The sequence below is a fragment of the Colletotrichum aenigma genome (assembly GCF_013390185.1).
Source record: "Colletotrichum aenigma strain Cg56 chromosome Unknown KSG_Cg56_contig07, whole genome shotgun sequence".
Lineage (NCBI taxonomy): Eukaryota > Fungi > Ascomycota > Sordariomycetes > Glomerellales > Glomerellaceae > Colletotrichum > Colletotrichum aenigma.
Genome location: NW_023500913.1, coordinates 2010622 through 2032773, shown reverse-complemented (window position 1 = coordinate 2032773; position 22152 = coordinate 2010622). Strand labels below are relative to the sequence as shown.

At 53.2% G+C, this 22152-nt stretch overlaps 6 protein-coding genes across 6 annotated transcripts; 4 read left to right on the top strand and 2 right to left on the bottom strand.

The window, feature by feature from the left end:
* Positions 1 to 4728: 4728 nt before the first annotated feature.
* On the top strand, positions 4729 to 6401 carry CGCA056_v010801 (uncharacterized protein; the record flags this gene model as incomplete). The annotated part of the gene is made up of 5 exons (XM_037326048.1): positions 4729 to 4842; positions 5014 to 5385; positions 5545 to 5683; positions 5829 to 5914; positions 5964 to 6401. 5 exons carry the CDS (start codon positions 4729 to 4731, stop codon positions 6399 to 6401), a joined length of 1149 nt encoding a protein of 382 aa, XP_037175507.1.
* Positions 6402 to 6987: 586 nt separating this feature from the next.
* CGCA056_v010800 (uncharacterized protein) lies at positions 6988 to 8219 on the bottom strand (the record flags this gene model as incomplete). Its single annotated transcript, XM_037326047.1, has 3 exons — positions 6988 to 7259; positions 7319 to 7704; positions 7774 to 8219. The coding sequence occupies 3 exons, from the start codon at positions 8217 to 8219 to the stop codon at positions 6988 to 6990; spliced, it is 1104 nt and encodes a 367-aa protein (XP_037175506.1).
* Positions 8220 to 8585: 366 nt separating this feature from the next.
* Positions 8586 to 9250, top strand: acyP (Acylphosphatase; the record flags this gene model as incomplete). The annotated part of the gene is made up of 3 exons (XM_037326046.1): positions 8586 to 8597; positions 8943 to 8999; positions 9101 to 9250. 3 exons carry the CDS (start codon positions 8586 to 8588, stop codon positions 9248 to 9250), a joined length of 219 nt encoding a protein of 72 aa, XP_037175557.1.
* Positions 9251 to 9650: 400 nt separating this feature from the next.
* Positions 9651 to 12605, bottom strand: prp16 (Pre-mRNA-splicing factor ATP-dependent RNA helicase prp16; the record flags this gene model as incomplete). The annotated part of the gene is made up of 1 exon (XM_037326045.1): positions 9651 to 12605. One exon carries the CDS (start codon positions 12603 to 12605, stop codon positions 9651 to 9653), a length of 2955 nt encoding a protein of 984 aa, XP_037175555.1.
* Positions 12606 to 13320: 715 nt separating this feature from the next.
* CGCA056_v010797 (putative WD repeat-containing protein) lies at positions 13321 to 14984 on the top strand (the record flags this gene model as incomplete). The annotated part of the gene is made up of 2 exons (XM_037326044.1): positions 13321 to 13529; positions 13592 to 14984. 2 exons carry the CDS (start codon positions 13321 to 13323, stop codon positions 14982 to 14984), a joined length of 1602 nt encoding a protein of 533 aa, XP_037175493.1.
* Positions 14985 to 19051: 4067 nt separating this feature from the next.
* Positions 19052 to 19978, top strand: CGCA056_v010796 (uncharacterized protein; the record flags this gene model as incomplete). Its single annotated transcript, XM_037326043.1, has 1 exon — positions 19052 to 19978. One exon carries the CDS (start codon positions 19052 to 19054, stop codon positions 19976 to 19978), a length of 927 nt encoding a protein of 308 aa, XP_037175221.1.
* Positions 19979 to 22152: the final 2174 nt, after the last annotated feature.

The window sequence follows — 22152 nt, the reverse complement described above, 5'->3', positions numbered from 1 at the left end:
CCTTCTTAGATATTATTAAATAGTAAGAGAGGCAGTTTATTAAGGCTATATAAACAGAGATTAAATATTAATATATCTATATAAAAAGAGAGGCTAAGAGGTAGTACCTAGAGGTGCGCATAAAGTACTTAAAGACTAAGAAGGAGTTTATTAATAATAGAGTAAAGATATTAATATTTAAGCAGTAGCTCTACTATACTAAAAGAGATACTAATTTTGTTATGTTTAATATAAAAAACCCTTATTAGTTTAATAAGCTTCAGCTTATATTTATAGTTAATATAATTAACTTTAACTTTAAGCTACTACTAAAAAATATACTTAATTATATAAAGTATACAATAAAACTTTTAAGTTAATTAGATATTAACTAACTACTACTAGATATAGCAGAAGCATCTGCTAACCTTATATTTAACTTACACGTTTTTATTAAAGCTAATAATCCTATTAAAAACACTATTAATAATGCAGCATCAGAATTAAAAGTTAATTTTAATATTAATAATAAGGTTAATAATAACGTTATTAATAAGCTTAAACTACCTGATCTACCTCTACTACTAGCGCTAACTTTGCCTATACTAGCAACAAGATATAAGTTAAAGTATCATATTATTATAGAGAGGGTTAACATTTAGAAGGCTCAAGAAGTATAGTTATAAGCAGAAATAACGCCTATAGCACCTTAAAGTCAAACTTAGAGTAATTATATTTAAAATAAGCTTATAAACGAAAATATAATAATTATAAAGTTATAAATAGCTATATAGTTATTTTAAATATACTATTAGATTATATATATTAAGATAATTATAACTATTATACTTTTATAATTATATAACGTAGTTATAAGTAGTTAATCAATATATATAGTTAGTGATTATAAGAGTGAGGCATTAAATTAACCACTTTTAGTATTTTAGGTGGCAAGGGGCTTCCCCCCCCCCCCCCCCCCCCCCCTTATGTGAGTAGGGGTCTTTAACGTTAGCCTGTGCCGCTAGGACCCCCGGGTACCTTACCTTACCTGAGGTTGCGACAGGGCAAGGAAGGAGGAGGAAGGTGATGCAGCTGTACTTGATAGGCAGGTACATACCTCCTCTCCCCGGTCTAGGTCTTCCACAGGGGGCAGGAAGAAAAAAAAAGTGATTGTGGGCATCTTAGCTGGACAGACCGGGGCCAGAAGAAGGCAGGTTGACGTGCTGAAGAGCCTTGTTGGACATGGAGCCCTGCATGCCTTCGAGCAAGAGAGACACAGAAAAAAAAGGGACGACCAAAAAAAAAAAAACCCTTGAAGCAGCTGTCTGTGGTAGCCCACTCAATCCAGGCAAAGCACACTCACACCCTCTCCCCACCCCATCAAGCCCCCGCCCACGCCGCACCGTCTTCCTCCCCGCTGTGGAACAGACGATTCGGCGCCAACGTCGGGGGGGGGGGGGGGGGACCCATTCCCCACTGCAGCAACACGCCTCAGAGGCGCTGCAGGCGCTGCAGCTAGAGACATACCACACACCGCAGACCGACGTGCAGCAGCGCAGTGCAGCAGCAGCAGTAGAGGCAACAGCTCCCAGGTTCACACCTTGTTGAAGAAGCTTCCCTGGGCCCTGCATGTCGTGGTCTTGGTGACTCTCTGTGCCCGATGCCGACCCGACGTTGCCAACCTCCTCCTCGTCCTTCGTCTCGTCCTCAGTGCCCAACGCCTTTCGCAGCCATGCTGTTCCTTGCCGGAGCATGTTCATCGCTTTTACACCGGAGATTTGGTCTGGACCGCTTCATTTGGACTGCGTCAATGCTGTCATCAGGAGGTGCGACTTACGTCTGCCAGCCAAGAATAGCTTGCCCAGGTAACCTAAGCTTGACAAGCAAACCTCTCAAGCAACCGCCCGTATCTACAGCGGTACCGCGACACGACCCGACCTGCTTCCACTGCGAATCTGCTACGCATGTACATACCTTACCCGTCAGCTGGGATGTCAACGTGACGAATAGCGGGGATCCAGTAGCAGACCCATCTGGCTGAGGCCAGGGCCATCGCTAACAGGCCTTGTCACATTGACGCGGTTCCAGTTCCGCAGAAGGCGAGCTAGGTATGCTACGCCGTACGTACTTTTACACTTGCACAGAGCTTGGAAGCAACACAGCAAGTCAACAGCAGCAGCATGGCATGAGAAGCAAAGGCTTTGAGTCTTGAATCAAGCTTCTAGAAAGATACTTGCACATACCGACTCATTCAGATGGATTGAATGTGTTGCAGATTGAACACGGACAGGTCGAGAAGGCTGCAGGACTTAGGTAAGTATCCGTCGAAGACCCAAGTCAAGAGCTCCCATGCACCAGCTCACTCTTTGGTGCGGTCTCTCTCTCAACCACTCGCAAGCTCCGAAAAGAAGAGCGAGAGAGAGAGAGAGAGAGAGAAAAAAAAAAAAAAAAAAAAAAGGAAAAGGAAAAAGGAAAAAGGCCCACTTTACTACCACACCCCTCCCCTCCTTCCCCCTCCTCCGCCCTCGTGCTTCCCTGTCGTGCTCCTTCCGATCCTCCTCACTTCAACTGCCTCTCCCCACTCGTCTTGACTTGAATCTTGCTTTTGCAGCCACGCCCCCCTTTCTCATGAGGTACCTGGGCTCTTCATCATCCTCTCCCACTGTCTTCTGCTGCCTTCAACCCTTGAATCAACCAACCCAACCCACCAGACGTGCTCCGGCCTCGATCGAGTCATTCACGTTGCCAATCGTCTTGGACCAATGACCAGCATTTTGTCTCCTTGGCGGGTCAATTTGCCGACCAGCTTTTTCTTCTCCTCCTGCTGGCAGCTCCTCCTCCAGCTACCGCACTCTCCTCCAAGAGGTACCGACCGTACGAATAGCACCGCAAGAGTACCAACCTCCAGAGCTTGCGGATTGCTTAATTGCCATTGGCAGAGCTATTGGGGGACTTAACGATGCGGCCCTTGTGTGTTCGTACCCCCGCGAGGTACCTAGGTAGGCAATTACATGGAAGGTAAGCACCAAGCAACCGGGCAGGGAAGCTCTCATTCTAGGTAGGTAGCTGGTGGAGGTACGGGCACCGAAGCATCGAAGCACCACTGCGACGATTGATGGCTGCAATGCTTTGCTTTTCCATGCTAGCAGGATAACCAACTGTTCCCATGGCCCCGTCACTCGGTTGCCGCCATTCTTGGCCAAGTCAGGCACCTCGTCGTGTCATAATTTTCCAAACAAAGAAGGGAGGCGGCACGACTGACTCGATGGAAACAAGTTGCAACCCGTCTCTCGGTCAATCAGTCTCGCCTTTCGCCTGGTCTCCTGGAGGAAACAGTCTGGCCAACCACTCGGCGACTGGCCGAGCATTGTATCGCATCGCGGTGTTGTGCGAGAAAGTGGCAAGCGAAGGAAGGCTCTTTATTGACGATAGCGATGCAATAGATAGTCAAGCTTCAGAGTAGCACGCTGCTTGGCCCGCCACTTACACCGCTGCGTCACCGTTGCTTTCACTTACATGCCTACCTAACCTCAGGGAAGCCTCCCTTCTGGTGCTATCCACTTGTGCTCTTCCACTTGCCAGTGACATTGACGCCGCCTTCCACAGGCCGACTCAAAACCACCCTCCTATTCGTGGTCTGCCTGACTGACCTCACACACCGAACCTTGCGACGACAGAAACTACCTAGTTACCTCATCAGCTTGTCAGCTGTTCAAATCGCTCCCACAACCAAGCGCGTCCTTGCTTCCCTCGTTGTACCTGTTCCCGGCACCCCTCGTCCCCGTCTGCTTAGTCCCAGCCGATATTGGCCTTTTTCCTTACCCACCCCATCTCCCCGAAGCCAAGTGCAATAACAAGCAGCCGTAGCCGCAACCGCAGCCCGCAGCTGCAGGAGCAGCACAGGCAAAGAAGATTGGGAACAGGCCCAATGGTTGAGCAGCCAAAGAGCTCGTTCTTTGCACAATCCAACCTCGAATACCTTACCTACCAACCTACCGCGTATGCCACAGCTGCGCCGGCTGTTGCTCCTCTTCTGTTGATCGGCTCGTCGCCCTGCTGTTTTAAGGTCCAAGGCAACCAACCAAGCGACCGACCGGCAAGGCAAGGGCTTGCTGGATCCAAGCTCCCTCCTTGCTCTCACACCTTGCTTCCCACACTGGACTCCCATATCCGTACCTCTGTGCTGGGTATCCATCCATACTGCTGGGCTGGGCTACGGAGAAGGGCGCAGAGCAAGGTAAAAGGTAAGGTAATTGGCCCTGGGCCTGGTTACTCTACAGCACCTCAGGTAAGGTACCTGACGGATACTGCGTGCTCATACCCACCAGACCGAGCCACGCCCCTAGCCTGTCCCGTACTGCGTACCTCTCTTTAGGTATCCTCCCCCCTCCCCTCCCCCCCATTACCGCTACTTACTGCTTTCGGTCAACTTCCCTTCTATCCCCCAAAAGCAGGTTCTCTTCCTCTCTTCCATCCTCGACCTCCCCGTCCTTTCCCTCCCCTCCATTACACCTTATCCTTCGAAACACTCTTTGTAACACACCAGACAGAGACGGAGAGGAGAGCTTCCAAAGCTCCAACACTTGTTAACTTGAACTTCGCAGCTTCTTTTGCATCGCCAAATGCTAGAGCCTCACCAGATCCAGTTCCAGTCAATTGGCCTCGCTTCGCGACACACTACGCACGCACTTATCGCACCTCACCCCGCTCAGTATCGATACCAGCCCTCGCGCGCATGGTGGGGTCAAGATGCCGCCCAGATCTTCTCTAACGTCTTCTTTCTCAATCACCGACTCCAACAATGAAGTCGTGTGTCCTCTGAGAAACCAAGATGGCTCCAGCTGCAGAAAGCGCTGCATCGGTGTAAGTCTGGCCCCATAGGAATGAATCCCTCCTCCAACGGCGCCGTCGACCGTTGCGCCCTGGATTCCATCCCCAACTGCGACGACAGTGCAGAGCTTTGATTACGCCCCCCAAAACCCACCCGACCGAGAGAAAAGAGGGAGCTCTTCTGACACAGTCGGCGCACCACAGGAAAAACGATACCGATCCATGCAAGAGCACATTCGAAGAGCACATCCCGAACACTACATCTCGAAGCTTCCAGCGACCGAGGAGAGCTTCCTGCTCATGATCAACACCCCGCCGTCCGAACGCCCTCCCATCCAGCCAAATGCGACCTCAGTGCCTCAGGGTTCGTCCCTCTCAATCCAGGGCTTCCCCCCAAAGATTGACCATCTTCAAGGCTTCAACCATGACCGGCACATGTACGACAACAGCAACCCGGGCACGCCCCGAACGCTGGATGATCATGCCGTGGGCTCGCTGCTCCCTGCTGCTAGTGCCGCGGCGGCACTGGCGCAATTGCACGGTCACAAGGTCGAACCTGAGTGGGAGTCCGAAGTAGTAAGTCGAGAAATCTACCCACTGCCACTTACAAGCGCCAACAGAGCGCTAAACGACATTCTCTCATCAGGATTGGCATTCCGACACCGAGGGGCGGCGGATACCCAGGACATCAATTGAACTGCCACCAATCCATCTATCTAATAGCGACATCACCAGCGAACCATTTCCAGCCATGAACTCGAGCAGGCCAAGGGACATATTGCCATCGATTCTTGCAAATTCGCCCCCTGGACGCTCGTCAACCCTACCGCCAATTCAGCGCCCTCCTGGACCTACTCGACCCAGGAAACAGTCAGTCACCAAGAGAGGTAGAGAAGCACACCACAAGAAACAAAAATCTCGCGGATCCGCAGCGGACTGGTTACGACGCATCCAAAACGACGAACGGCTTAGACCAGGTAATAATGACCGTAAGGCGTTATCGGCTGAACCTTCTGCAGACTATGGAAAAAGATGGGAAGATCTCATCGATGCTGCCGACCAAGCTGCTTCTGCTGCTGGTGACATCGATGAGGATCGAACTCCTGTAAGATGTCTGATGTTTATTCATTCGACGCTAGCTGACCATCCCTCAGGTACCCCAATCACCAGTCTCTATCCACAGAGCTTCACTCCCCCCCTTCCAGCACCATAATTTCCAGGCGGCACACGCAGCACAAAGCTACCAAGCTTCGCCGCTCCAACAGGCCTTAACCCCACCATCCTACAACCAGGACACGATTGACCCATTCCCGTCGGTTGAAAGCGGTGAAAGCGGGGAGAACTTCCACATTGAGTCGAGAGGCCTATCAGACTCATCCCCGAGTTATTCCTCGCAAAACACTCAGATCTACTGCGCAGCCTGTCAGAGCGTCTCACTGCTGAAGGACTCGTATGCCTGCACAGAATGCATTTGCGGCCTGTGTCAGGCTTGCGTCGATGTCCTGATGGCAGAGCAAGGAGCTCGGCGCAAGTGCCCTCGCTGCGCAACAATCGGCGGACGGTTCAAGCCGTTCCAGCTTGACATCCGGTGATATCGTGGCCCCGTCGGTGGCCAAGTCCACACCATCACATGAATTTGCACTTGGGGATCTACGTTCTGCATCTGATATCACAACGGCGTCATGGGAAATAAGTGGCATGCATACACGGCATTGAGGCATGAGGATGAACCGCATTAATACCCCGGCGTTGCAAAGTCGCGAGAGCTTAGAAAGACCAGAGAGCTTTTGACGAGCCGGCTTCAAACATTCTTTACATTCTTATAGGGCCTAGCTACTTACGACAGTCATGTGGGTGTGTGTGGGTCGAAGGCGTCTGTTTATGATCTGGCATGATTTATCACAACTTGCTTTTCCTTCTGGGTCTTGTCAGGGATATCAAAATGGCTGCCTTATAGGTTCTTGGGTTGGCTTGCACGTCGTCATGATCTTTTCTTTTTTTTTCTTCTTTTTGTTATAGGGTTTGTTGTTTTCTTAGTTGGTACGGGAAATCTGACTTCCAAGTACTCTGATTTGGTTTATAGATGCCAATCACAAAATACAATCATTCCAGCTAATCATGTTTCATTGTCGTGTGGGTATCGTATAGTGTAGTATGTTGGTACAATTTAGCTGTGCATCATCGCTTGCCCTCCTTCTCTTTTTTGAGTAGTAAGTCACGCATAGCAGCTCTGGAATTACGACTGCCGCCCAGCTTGGGGCCTTTGAGCACATCCTCATCCGCCTTCCGAGCACCTGCCCGAGCTGGCGGCGCGGCCGCCTTCTTTTTCTGCTGTCGCTGCACCATGGCATCCATGAACTCGCGCCGGAATTCCTCGGCGATGCGATCGTCTGCGTCGCCATCACCCTCATACTGAGGTTGTTGCGTAGCAGGCACATCATAGACATCGACTGGATTGTTAGCTTTTGCTGCTGCATACCTGGAAAAGACTGGACAAGGAACTACTCACGTTTGTTCTCGCGCAGGATCTCTTCCACGAGCTGATCACGCTTGACGTCGTCGCTCCCGCGACGGTTCCTGGGTCGCCAGGGCTTGCCGTCTCGGCCAAGCCTCGGCTTCTTTGCCTTGCGCGGTCCGCCTTCGGGCTCCTCGTCAGGTACAGACTCGCCCAACAGACGTCGGGCGGCCTTTTCGGTCATGGCCTGGTTGCGGGCGCGGACCTCGTCGCCTAGATCGACCTCCATTAGCTTCCCTTGCATGATGGGATGTGCCTTTTTGTCGTTCCCCGCGACGGGTGCCGGGGCGGTGGAGGAAAGCGACGATGAGGTATGTGTTGTTGTCTCCACGGAGGGGGAGGGGTTGCGGTTAGAGAGGTGGGATTCTATGTATTCCATCCTTGCTTGATCAGTCTCTGGGCAAAGGGCCTGAATGAATTGCAGCGGGTTGCTTGGTGGGAATACATACATGTGTTTGTTTACAATGGTGGTCGCCAGACCCGTCTGCGGGGCAAAGCGTTTTGCGATCAGGGGATCATCGTCAGGTTGTGATGTTGCGGGCACAAGAGCGCGGGATGATGAGAGGTCTGCTGCGGGCGAGTCTTCTGAAGGGCCGGACGTCGCGCGGGCCGAGAACCCGACGCCGTTGAGACGTTTGCGCGCGCGGTGACGCAATGTTGACGGGAGGGCTTCGGTCGCTTCCTTATCCGAGGCATCGAGTTCCGTCCTTGAGGATGCCGTATCTGTCGGCTGCAGAGTCGGGTCGGTTGTCGTCGGCTTCGATTGAGCGGCGGCGGTGTTTCCTGTTTCTTCGGGGGATGCGGCGCGTTGGCGCAAGCCGGCTTTGCGCTTCTTGCCTGCGCGGAAGAGGACTGTTGGAGGGTCGGCTGCTGAGGACTCCATGGGGGAGGCCATTTTCCGAGCGATTCGAGGGAGCCGGATGAGGTCTTTGGATGTGAAATCTGAGAATGAGGCGAGCTTTGTTGTGATTGTTGATGCGTGGACGAGGCAAAGAGACATTGGCGGAGAGAAACGAGGCGCAAGAGGGTTCACAAATTCGCCGGGGGTGATTGGCTCCGGACTTTAGCCGCCCACTATCGATAACACATGGGGAATGGGCAGGCTCAGGCAGGAATGCATGTCATCGGTACGTGATACAGACCCCACAGGAATGTCGAGCTTGAGAGAGCTCCGAGCTACTTTTGACCTACCTGCCTACAACCATTTCATTCGAAATTTTCTATGTCAAGAAACACTCCAATATTTGAATAGAAGAGCATCATGGCTAAAAGAGTGAGTCAACCGTCGGTGTCAGGCTCAATCTTATTTTGACATTTCTCCTTCTCTTCAGATATATTTTCGTGCACACGGCGGCGTGGTACAAGGTACGTCTTGACCCCTCCCCCTTCCTCCACATGAGCTCCGAGCTATTATCGCGGTTCCTGGATAAGGAGGAAGCGAGCATCGTCGAAGCTCTATCGTCACTGACGTCACACGCAGGTGTCGGGTTTCGGTTCGTGATGAAAAACCCCCCAATATTTAACGTATTCCCAATTTTGGCGAAATCGACACCGATGACAAAGAATGCTTGAATGGCGAGACTGACTGTGCATACATGAAACCAGGTATTTTACGCAGAAGCGTGCAAGCGAGTATGGATTGACGGGATGGTGTCGCAACACGGATAACAATAAGGTAAGTCGAAATTTGCATCAATATGCCGACGAGCACCAATCTTCCCTTGTAAACGGGAACATGATGTTCAAGTTTGAAGAGACTAACCATGCTGCCCGCAGGTCGAGGGCGAGGCGCAAGGCGAAGAAGACGCGCTGAAGAAGCTGTTGAAGGACATTGACGACGGTCCAAGGTCGGCCAGGGTCGTCAAGCTTGACCACGAGGACCGTGACTTGGTCGACGGAGAAGAGGGCTTTCTGGTTCGGCGGTGAGGTACTCATCCCTGAGAGCCGGTAGCCCCTCAGAAAACAGGCTGGACGAAACCTGCAGCACGGGATTCTCATAACATTCCTAGGAAAAAACAGAAGTAACGAATATAGTTAAGCATACAATCTTGAATCAAAAAGCCACTAAGCCCGGCTATGCGATTCGCTCGAGATAGTGACTCAATTGTGCAAAGAATCGTCAGTCATAACTCAGTTTGACAGTTTGGATATGTTCCCTACATTCAGCATGAAAAAGCAAATCCAACGACCAACTGGATATTCACTGATACCTATCAATCAAAGCAAGGAAAGTTCAGAAGAGCTCCGCAAAATATTGGTCGTCAAACTCCATTTCTATTGCTGGTATTTTCGCCCAAAAGTATAGATGCCTTATCCAACTAACGCTCTAAACGCCTCTGCCTCTACGCTTGATAACGGGCTTTCTCACGGCCCCATGTGTGACAATCTTCTTCCCGTTGGTCGACGTACTCGTTACCTTCTTCTTCGTTGACCTCTCTGCTTCAGCTTCCAACCTCTGCTCCTCCCTCTTCTTGTCCTCGGCCATCTTTGCCTCGATTTCCATCTTGCGATTGAATTCAGTCTCCGTTATCCGCTTGTCCCGCACCGAGTACCCCTTTTCCTTGACTGAGTAGAACACACCGCCCAAATCAGCCAACCAGTGGGGGTCGACCGCGGTGACGGTCGACACATACACCTTCGACGTCAGGATGAGCTCGTGGTAGATGATGTAGTCTGGTGGATGACCGGCGTACAGCGCCGAGGTTGGATGCAACTGAACGCCGAGGTTGGTGCGGAGGTTGATGTACTCGCCAGAGCCCTTGTACTTGGCCGCCTGATGATAGTAGCCGCTGCAGATGCACTTGCGGATGATGTCCCAATCCATACCGCAGCTGATCATTTCCATCTTTTGCATCTTCATAATGTCGAGGAGCTGGTCCCGAATCTCCTTGGCGCGACGGAGCGATTTGGGGTGAAGGAAGTGCTTGATACACCATCCGTCTGAGCATCCGTTCGACTTCCACGCCGAGTACACCTGCAAGTATGTCAAGTGATCAGACTCGTGAACCCAGAATTTTTCTCGCTGTGTGTCTGCTTCTTCTTGACGTTCCTTCGGGCGGTAGAAGACATTGGGAACAGACAGCATGGATACGATGGTGATCATCTCCTCGCTGCAACCGTATTCCTCAGCCGTGATGAGAAGCTTTGAAAGAGAAGGATCCATTGGAAACGCGCTCATCTTGCGGCCCAGTGGAGTGAGCTCGCCCAGGTTGTCCAACGCGCCAAGGGCCCAGAGGTCGAACATTGACGTCGTGATAGTGTCCTGAGGCGGCGGATCCATGAAGTCAAAGTCTAGGAGATCCTTGACACCAAGCGACTTTAGCATGAGCACGGTATTGCTCAGATTCGTACGCTGGATCTCAGGAATAGTTTGCAGGTAAAGCTCTTCCTTGAATGCCTTCTCTGTGAAGAGACGAAACGCTTTGCCGGGGCCTGTTCTGCCTGCACGACCTGATCTTTGCGATGCGTTTGCCTGCGAGATCGGGGTGATTTGAAGGGTGTCCATGCCCATCTTCGGGTTGTACACCTTCATCTTGCTGTAACCTGCATCAACCACATACTTGATACCATCGACAGTCAAACTCGTCTCGGCAATATTGGTAGCCACGATACACTTGCGCACCCCAGGCGCTGCTCTGTCAAAGATCTTGGCTTGCAGATCTGCAGGCATTTGACTGTAAATCGGCAAAATACTGAGCTTGGGAGGATCGTTGAGTGCGTCCAGTCGTCGTTGAATAAGCTCGCAGGTGACCTCGATATCTTCTTGACCTGTCATGAAAACGAGAATATCTCCTTGATCCATCGATACATGAATCGCAAGAACCTGCTGAACTGCCTGGTCGACGTAATCTTCAACCGGTGATCTGTGGAACATGACATCGACTGGGAATGTTCTTCCAGGGATAATGAACTCTGGAGCTCCGCCGTAAAAGTCCGAGAAGCGTTTGGCATTCATCGTTGCAGAGGTGACGATGAGTTTCAGATCTCTCCGTCTCTGGAGAATTTTCTTGAACAGACCCATCAGGATGTCCGTATTCAGAGCGCGTTCGTGGGCTTCGTCCATGATGACGCAGGAGTATCTGTCAAGATCAGGCTCGTTGAGTGACTCTCGAAGCAGAACTCCGTCAGTCATGTACTTGATGACGGTGTCTTTGCTAGTGCAATCTTCGAAACGAATCGCATAGCCCACGGTGCTGCCTAGTTTGACCTCCATCTCTTCGGAGACACGTTTTGCAACACTCATCGCAGCGACACGTCTTGGCTGCGTGCAGCCGATCATGCCCGACTTGCCGAAGCCGTCTTCATGCAGGAATTGCGTCAACTGCGTCGTCTTGCCAGAACCCGTTTCGCCAACCACGATAATGACTTGGTTTTCTCGAATGACGCGCATCAAGTCTTCTCGAACAGCGAATGCGGGAAGATATTGCCTCTGCTCGCGCAACGTTTTGCTTCGGCTGAAGTCGCTGCTTCCGCCGTTCTCGTCCTTTTTCATGTGGTCGCTGAACTTGTTGCTGCTGCTGTTGCCGCCGTCATCACCCTTGCCGTCGCCGCCCTTCTTGGCATCTTCCTCTGACGCAACTGGGAGAGCACTGTCGCCGTCGTCTTCCTTGACACCCATCAAGTTCCCCAACGCCGTGCCAGCCATGCTTGTCGCCTCTTGCGCTTGCCGCTGTCGTTCGCGCTGTTGCCGAGCCTCCTTGACCACCTTGCTTCCCTTGCGACTAAATACCGCCATGTCGCTCTGATAATCGCGCACTGCGGGCACAGGCTCCAGCTGCTTTGTGAAGATTGTCCTGCCATCGAGGAACGGCGGCCTAAGGTCGTGGACCAGAAGATGAACTCGCGTGGTTTCCTCATCATCGAAGTCGGCTCCCATGTCTCTTCGCTGGGCAACTCCTGACACCAGCATCCGGTTCGTCTCCCAAGCGTCATTCTCCCTATTCCTCTGCTCCCTCCGAGCGTCGAATCTGCTCGTCATCTTCTCTGCCTTGATCTCCTCTTGCTTCTGCGCCTCCCATGCCGAATAGTCCGCGAACGGATTGTGTGTGTCGTCGCCGAACACATGACCGCCAAATTCATCGCCCATGTACCAGTCGCGATCCAGCGCCTTGGAGTCTTCGTCGGTCGGCGGTGGTACGTCGTTCACGTCCCTGGAAGGAGTCGACGCAGCGGCCGAGCGCGAGTCGCGAGGTGTTGAACGTCCTGAATCCTGGAACCTGCCTCCATCAAGCCTTCGGCGCTTGAAGCTTGGCGCCGCCGATCCATCTCTATTATCGTACATCTCGTCGTTGTCGGTGTCGTCGCGGGAAGGATGGATGATGCGAAGACGAAGACAGCAAGGTTGGTAACCATGTCACGAAGTAAACAAAGCTCAGAGGTGGGTCTCAAATATGCAACTATCCGGTACATACCCTCCTAAGCGGCTGCCATCGGTCTGTCTTCCGGATGTACTTGAAGCTTGAACATATTACCCCGTACTACAAAAGAGAAAATAAATAAGGAAAGTAATGGTTTCAAGACGCTACAGATGTCGCGAAGCTAGCAAGCTATGAACAGGCCTGTCTTGTGCAGATTCGTCCAGCAATGGTTGCATCTTTCAACAGAGTTCTTGCAGAGTGTTTTGTCATTCCATCTTCAGCGGCAAGTCAAACTCAGAATAAGCAATACACAAGATAGTGCCTTGGGGGATTAGCATGATTGCCATTGGAATGCGGACAGACTGCGTAGTTGGGATTTGTCTTGGTATCAGGCATACCGTTATGTGAGGTTCAGATGCGATGTCATTTATCGATAACACGATAAGATAAACCCCACCAACGACCGAATTTTTTTTTTCCTGCGCTCGCAGTTGGGTCGCAGGCATTAACTTGCAGACCAGTCTCGACAGTTTTTTTCTTTCTTCCACAATTAGGTATACCACCGACTTGCATTTGTACAGTCTCCGTTGCGCATTCTAATCGCGCACTAGATACCCGATTGTCGGACATTCCTCCAAGATGTCCATGATCACAACGTCTACCTGGGTGCCCCGTGGCTTCGCGGCACCCTTCCCCGCCAAATACACATTCGACGAGGCAGAGTTCGAGCGCATAGCAGAACTCGCCAAGTTGCAGCTGGACGATGCCGAGGAGGACCTTAAGGAAGCACAAGAGGAGGAGAACGCTGCAGCATCTGCGAAGGACGCTGCTCCGGCAGACAAGGAAACGTTGGTTCCCTCGCGCTCCAGGTCTCTGCATGAGGGGCTGTGCCGCTGACTTCGAGTTGTAGGATCGACATCAACGACGAGGACCTGAAGGAGTACAATCTTGAAAACTACGACGACACCGACGAGGATGACGACGAGGAGAAGGTCGGCCAGGGTGAGGGCATGGCCATGTTCGGCAACGTCAAGTCGCTTGCCTACTACGAATCCAACAAGGAGGACCCGTACATCACCCTGAACGATGGCGGCGACGACGATGACGAGGACCGTGAGGACCTCCAGATCCTCGCGACCGACAACCTGCTGCTCGCGGCCAAGGTCGAGGACGAGATGGCGCACCTCGAGGTCTACGTCTACGAGGACGCCGCCGACAACCTCTACGTTCACCACGACATCATGCTCCCCGCGATACCCCTCTGCGTCGAGTGGCTCGATATTCCCGTGCAAAAAGCTGGCGTCGACAAGGACTCGACCGCCAACTTTGTCGCCGTCGGAACCATGGACCCCGACATTGAGGTCTGGGATCTTGATACGGTGGACTGCATGTACCCCAACGCCATCCTGGGACAGGCCGGAGAGGGTTCCGAGGAGAAGAAGAAGAAAAAGAAGAAGAAGGCCAAGGCCAACGATGAGTACCACGTGGATGCCGTCCTGGCCCTCGCTGCCAACAGGAAGCACAGAAACCTCCTGGCGTCCGCCTCGGCCGACAAGACGGTCAAGCTTTGGGATTTGCACACGGCTAAGTGCGCCAAGTCGTACGCCTACCACACTGACAAGGTCTGCTCTCTGGCATGGCACTCCGTCGAGTCTACCGTTCTGCTGAGCGGTAGCTACGACAGAACGGTCGTCGCCGCCGATATGAGAGCTCCTGACGCCAAGGTGCCCAGATGGGGTGTCGAAAGCGATGTCGAGAACATCAAGTGGGACCCCCATGACGCAAACTACTTCTACGTCTCTACGGAGAACGGTATCATTCACTACCACGACGTCCGTAATGCGCCAGCAACCCCCGAGGCAACTAAGGCCATCTGGACCCTGCAGGCACACGATGAGTCGGTCTCTTCCTTCGACATCAACCCTGTGGTGCCTGGTTTCATGGCCACCGGATCAACCGACAAGACCGTGAAGCTGTGGAACATTCAGCCCTCGGGACCGTCCATGGTGGTATCCCGCAATCTGGATGTTGGCAAGGTGTTCTCGACACAGTTTGCTCCGGATCCCGAGGTGGCGTTCAGACTTGCCGTTGCTGGCAGCCGCGGTACCATGCATGTCTGGGACACCAGCACCAACGCTGGCGTGCGCCATGCCTTCGCCGAGCGTGTTCCCCAGAAGCCAGAGGGCGCCGAAGAGGACAGGCTGGTGGGTGTCGCAGAAGACGACAGCAGTGACAGCGAGGACGAGGGAGATGATGAGGAGGGTGAGAAGGATGGCGATTCAATGGATGAGGATGAGGATTAGGGCCAAAACAAAAAAAAAAACAAATAATGACTGAGCCTAACCTTCACATGTTGCTTCGTTAGCAGTTTCCATATGCAAGTACAGCGGAAGATCGCCAGGAGAATTTTCTGGCGGCTCGGCTGGATGGGTCAAAATGGCACGCCGAGCATCTCCCCGGCGCCACTTTAATCAGTGGTAGCCGAAAACAGTATTCCGATGATGACGACTTCAGAACGGCGTCGTTTAGGATAGTGGAGGAGTTTGGCAGCCAAGACGTTTTTGCGGTGGAGAAGACCATTTCAAGTGCGGGAGTTGATCTGAAATCGTCTGAAGTTTAATGCCGTCGTCTGAACAGTAGTAAGCATAGACCACATGAGTTTCGTCAAGAGAGAAAGCCAAGGCTGCCAAACGATGGGCTCAAACCGGGGAAACAGTTGGTGAGGAACGGCTCGTCAGAGGATGATACATGTGCGCTGGTAAGCTGTTGGATGAAACCGCGACTGCGCGGCCCTCACTAGCATTGAAGGTGATGCGGCCGGTTTGATGTGAGATGCATCGTTCGTGAATCGTGAACGAAGGACGGGCCTAATTAAGCATTGAAAAGCTCTGGAGGGGGGAGCGGCAGCAACCTGACATATTCATGCGCTCTTGATGAAGGAGGAGACTGTGGGCCATTAATCGATCTGGCATATGAGCCAGGGCCGGACATTGCCCTTTGCTCGCGTTCGCAGTGGTCTGTTCGCGATGTGTTCATTCGCTCGAGTCTCGAACCAGACCACACACTTATGAGTTGGAGTTGTGATAACCCAATGTCAAGACTCGACTGCCAGCCCACAACCGACGATATCGTCGTTGAGGGATTTCTAGCGGCATCTGGGCCATTGCCTCCTCCAAGAAACAAGGTGAAAAATCGATTCCTGATCGCCTGGTTTCCACACCACCACCGGCGAAACCCCCTGGGAGATGCGCAAGGGAAACGGAGCATTATGGGGTTGGTGAGCCAGTCTCGTCGCTGGAACCTCGGGTGCTGGCTGGGTTCGTCGACAAGGATCCCTGCGCCGCTTGCGCAGGCACGCAAGGCACAGCGCCACCGGGGTGGGATGGCGCAGTGTGAAACGCTGAAACTTCAGGGGGGCCTGCCAACGGGCGAGGATGGCGGATGGAACACTCAGCCAATGACGCCTCAGTCTTCGTCCGGTCGGCGAGTTATTGGGAACGGCCGGCCACGATCTCTTTTTCGGCTTTTTGGCGTTTTTGCTTGACGCCCTTCTGACTTGGAGGCGTCGACCCCAATCACTGGTCCAACAGGCAAGAAGCCCACACAACCCAGAGCCCAAAGGTCCGTCCTGGCGGATCATATCACACTGTGCATGGATGGGCCCTCCCGGAGAAACCTGGCAAGCTGACGATTCGCCGCGGGCCCGCGGCTCGCCCATCTTGAATCGCACGAGTCGCTAGACGGGTCGGGACCGTCGGGGCCCATGGGTCATGAACTGTTGGCCAAGATGCCGGTGGACGGTCGACGGTGTGAGGCCGGAGGAGTACCGGTCCCTCTTCGAATGTTGCCTTGATGGTGGGATCGGTGGGCAATTCGGACATGAATTTGCGATAGTCTGACGAAGAGGCAAGGTTTCCCCAGGGAAGCGTCGACAACATGTGCTCATTGAGCGCCGTTTCTCTGCGAGATTCTATTGTGCGAAAAGCAGGAGCTCAGCGCGTGTTTCGTTGTACTGCAAACGACATGTCACGGCTGGAAACACATGGCGGTCGCAGCCCGACGACGTAGCAAGTACGTGCGTCCGTCGAAGTACACGAGCATCTGCAGAGGGCGATTGTGCTGTATCTCTGATGTGGTGTATCCGGACACGTCGGCCTGACGATGATGTCGCGGATGGAGGATCCAATGGAGGAGGCAGACACGGTTCAAGTTGGAAAAGCGCGATGACTTGTCAAAAGGGAGCGGGTGATGCGCCGGACTGGTCTCGGCTGGGCTGGTCTGACGGTGCCGGGCATTCTTCCAGAAGGCGATCACGGCATGCCCCTTGGTGGCGGTTCGACTGGTCGACGGCGGTTTGGGGAGTTTGGGGTATTCGTACGGATAGGGTGGTGGGTGTCGTTTGGTCGATCCATCCCACCACCAAGTTCTTGTGAGTCGTGCCGCGTTGAAAAATGTTTCTTGGCGGAGTGGAGTGGTGAAGGTTCTGCTGTCGTCTCTACCGCTGCCGCTGCCGCTGCCGCTCGCTGTCGCCGTCGGGTGTCGATGTCACATCCCACGACCGTGGACGGGACGAAGAGGAGCGAGACCGACGATGCCCGGCCACACCCAAAAGGGCTTGCAGGAGAGAAAAAGGGAAGGAGCCAGGGGTCGGTCCAAACGCGAGCTGTCATTGGTGCAGCGACGGCTCGAAAGGGGTCCTGGCGTTATAAAAGAGGCGAGGCGTCAGTGGGGCGGCCAGCGTTCACACTGTGAATCATCAGGAACCTTTACCCGTTTTGATTGCCAAGTCCCACTGTACCCCTGCTCTGCACCGTGACTCTACCTACCAGGCTACCTTACCTAGGACAGGGGGTGCGCGAGAAAAGGAAGGACGGGTGGACGGCAAGGATGGCGCCAGTTCGCAACCTGGAAGCGCACGTCTTCAGTGGTTGGCCCCAGTGGGCTCCCCTCCCCCCGCCTGCGAGGGACCTCGACGATGGCCAACCAAAATGGGTCGTAGGGCAATCAAAGAGCGACATCCCCCAGGTGGGAGGCGTGGACCACACTCATTCATCCATGGCCAGGACCACTCGACCTGGGTCGCGGTGCTAGGTAGGCTAGGTCGGGAACTAGGAACTGGGAACACAGCTCCATTTGGACCAGACCAGGCGAGAGGAGAAGGAGGAGAAAGACCACCGACCAGTGCGTGGTCTGCAGGGCCAGTCCTCGTCCCCGATATTGATTGCCCTTTGCCTCGTGGTGCACCCGCAATATTCGATTATTACTCTGGGTGTTCCCTCTACACGCCCGCTCCGCTCGTCTCTCTTCCCTTCTTCAACCTCTCCCACCCTCTTGGTTCTGGTTCTGGTTCGAGGAAGAAGATTCACCATCTCTCCCTTTCGTCGTTCTCTTCTAACACATACGCCCACACCCACACCCCATCGCTCCCTTTGCGGTGTGTCTTTCTATTCTTGTGCGTTTTATCGTCTGCACCTCCAACCCCCGGAGCACAGATACTCGAGATATTAAAACGACTTGTCGCGGGCTCGAACATTTTCCCCAAACAAACAAACGCCGAAAATCACCAGGAAATATCTCCACCACCCACCGCTTGTTGCTCGACACGTTGAACGTTCTTTTTCGGCTGGATATACAACTAAACCGACCGTCCTTACATTGCACCCACACGAGAAAAAAAGAGAGAGAGAGAGAGAGACCTCATCATTTCATCACACAGGTCGATCAGTACCTGTACCACTCACAGTCATTACACCGACTCACAGACCGAGTCACAAGACACACGTTCTCTTCTGCACTCAAACACCCAACCCTAAACGACTCTCAACCGGATCGACGCCGAACTCTCGTACTTCCTAAAAAGTACCTCCAGGACTGGACTCCTCACCCGTGCTGTTGTCTCTCGCACAGATATCAACACAACACAACGCAACCTGCGCAGGATAATCCGTCACGGCCCGGCCGTCATCTAATCATCTGTCTCGCATCACCGACACACCAGACTCAACCTCACACCCTCACATTCACTCTTTAAGTCGGCAGACCCTCTCACCGATTGACAGCCTGCCCTTCGTCTCTATTCGGCACCCTTCTTCTGCTACCCGCCTGACTGCAACTGTCGTGCAGCAGTAGATCCACCGCACCTGCCAATAAAGGTCTCAGGCCCAATCACAAGTCCTGTCACCACCACTTCGTCACCACCCACCTGCCGTCTTTCGCAGTCCATCACTGCACCCCAAGGCCCTTGTTACCGGATCAGGCGCTTGCGTCCCGCGACAATTCAACTCAAGCTTACCTACTTCTCCCCCAACTCCGCCCACTCTTCTGCTCTTATCAACACCTCGCCGGGTGAGATCTTACACACAAGACCAAAATGTCGTCACTCTCAAGAGCTTTCACGACCCGCCGGGTGAAGCAGAGCATCGATCTCTCTGACGCCGCTCGCGGGAAGGAGCGCAGCAACAACTTCATCTCGCGAAGCAAGACCACCAAGGCGCCTTCCAGAGCAAAGATCTCTGCTCCCATGGAGCTTGTCCACACTACCAACATGCTTTCCTACAACGCTCCTGATATCCGTCCCCGAACCACTTCGTCAAGCAACTCGTCAACCAAGTCGTCAGAGGAGGACTCTGAGGGTGCTCACACTGCTGCCTCGTCGCCCCCGACCAGCCCCGACGTTGCGCCTCACGAACGCTCCTCGTCTCCCGAGCCGAACCACTTGTCCTGCTACTTTGTCGCCCCGAACCATGCCGTCATTCCCGCCACGATTCCTGAGGTCCCCAAGATCCCCAGGCGTGCGCCTTCGCACACGAAACAGGCCTCTTTCGACGCCATGGCACGCCAGCGCTCCATGTCCAGCCTGTCCAAGGCCTCTGACAAGACTGTCTCGACAAAGGCGAGCATGACGTTCTCATCTCGCGCGTCATCAGGCTCAAGCGCAGCATCTACCATGTCTCACAACTCGGTCGTCGCCGCTCCCAAGACTCCCAAGACTCCCGTACCGCCCATGCCGAGCCCCGCATTCCACCAGCAGCAGCAGCAGCCCAGACAAGAAAAGCCGGTCGAGTCGCATCCCTTTGGCCGTGAGCTGGCCCAGGTTACGGAGATTGCGGAGGAGTTTGGCATCAAGGACCGCGTCATGGATGAGGAGGAGCGCGTCCTCAAGGCTCAAGGTCTCTGCAAGTTCGCCGCCGAGGACTACCTTTCCGAAGTCCAGAGCCTTTTCAACAGCTTTTTCCACGACAAGCCCGCCAGCCACAGCCACGCGCCCCAACGAGCAATGGCTGCCGCGTGGATCTGATTCACTCGCAAATCGAAGCGATTTGACCTGCTTTGTTCATTGTACATGATTGAAATAAGCAAACCGGACCACGACCTCGGTTATTTTCTTACACACTACGGGACACCCTAAGGGCGATGATGAAAGACAAAAACGGACTTTTCTTTTGTAGCAGAGAGAGGAAACCTTCACTTGGAGCGGACGAATATCGGGATGGAGGGAAATGCTCTGTTTGGTAACCTAACGCCCACTACATATTGGGCTAATTGGCGTTTCTGTGTATATACCTTTGAATGACGTGCGGATATTCCCCCGAGCGCCTTGAACGGCGGCTCAAACATTATTGCTTATTGATAACTAGCAAAATCTCATTTGTCTCCCCAACGCACATGTTGTGATTCTTCAGCCATCTCGGTGATGTTGTGTTTTGATTTTCAGAGTTTGTCTCTGTTGTGTGTCAAGCTCACAGCTCATCCGTGCGTTGCAGCAGCCATCCTATCTTCTGATTGAACACGGTTCATCCGATAAACAAGCACTGACGCCAAAGCAGGGCAGACATGAAGCCATCTCTAGTATCACAATATGCAGAGCCCAACACAGACTGGCGAGAACGGTGTGTATTGACGCACAGCCAGTAGGCCCAGGGGAGAACGAGGAGACGCAAAGACGTTACTGTGAGGACGGACACTGACGAGGGACCTTGCTCGGCCTACTAAGCTTATTGAGCGGTAGCTTCACGACCTGGGCCAAGCTATCGGAGACAGCGCCGCCGAGGCTCTGCGTTAGTGCCGACGCGCCATCCGGTGACGGGCCAACTTTAGCACTCTTGCTCTCCTTCTCTGTTGATTTTTTTCCCCTTGCCCTGCTAGCTACTACGACCACGCACGTTCGCCTCGGCTTCCTTCCGCCTGTGTTTTTTTTTTTGCTCCCTTGTTCTAGACTGCGACGCATAATATTCCATGCGTGGGGGATGACGATGCTACGGCAGTTGGAGGCGAAAGAATAAAGTGAAAGTGGTTGCCGGGGCCGATGCGAACGACAGCCAATGTATCCGTAGTGTAATTGGTGGTGATTGTCGGCGGCGGGGGAGGTTGAAGATGACTTGTGTCAAGTGGTGCCGGGTTCCGTCTCAAAGGCGGCAGGATCGGCAGGTTGGGGGTTGATTGTCTCTCTTTCTCTCATGCATTTCACTTTTTCGCCTATTTTGTGCCTATTGAGTGAGCCGATTCAATGCAGACGCCATCGACAGCATGACGCGCCACATGTCATCAGACTTGTGAAGGCCGCCTTTTGGTGGTTTGCAACGATTGGAGCCGTCGAAAGGGAAGAAGAGGGGTCCGGGGGGCGCGCGGGGGCATAAGTCCCGTTTGCGTGGACGGCAAAGGGCTGATCACCGGAGCTTTTGGGGGTTTTCTGGCTGAATGCATCTGCCGGGGCCCTTGGTCCCGCGATTGTCGATTGCAACATCGAAATAGTGCCATGTGACAGACCTTTGGGTTCAAAGCAGACTACGACGAAGGAGCGCCAGCCATTCATTGGCTTCTCGGACATTCATCCCATGAATCTCACCACCAAGACGCAAACACATCGTAGAGAGAGGCTGGGTATCAGACAATCTGGTCAGGGCTCACATTTGCAAGACAAGCTGCTGGAGGTTGTGTCGGAATACGGACCGGTTGGAAAGATGGCATATTAGGTAGCCATGACGACTGCACAAAAAAAGCAACGAGTGAAGAGTCTTGAGTAACTTCGTTGAATAGGGGACGTCATTTGGTTCATTAACATGAGAAAGTGGATATCGTGGTTGATTCAGAGGTGACGTTCAATCGGATCTCGCCTTTTTTCCTCTCTTCTCCGCCAGCACAGACATGAAATAGAACCCCTGCCCCCATCGTTGTTCATGAAAGAGAGGGCTGGCTGGCTGAATGGGGGAGACGCAAGGGAGGGCCGACATCCCAAGCAAACAAGCGGTGGTGGTGTCCACAGTGTTTGTTTGATCTTCGGCCAGGGTGACCCCTCCACCACCCCTCTCCACAGTCCGCATGACGATGCAGGCGACAAGCGAGAGGGAGAACTGTCGATCCCCGAAGCGGGTGTTTGATCAGAGGTTGGGATGTCGTCTTTTTTTTTTGAGCTTGACAGATGGATAAAGGGGGAATCATTATGCTGCAGAAGTTAGCATCCCGTAGGACGCT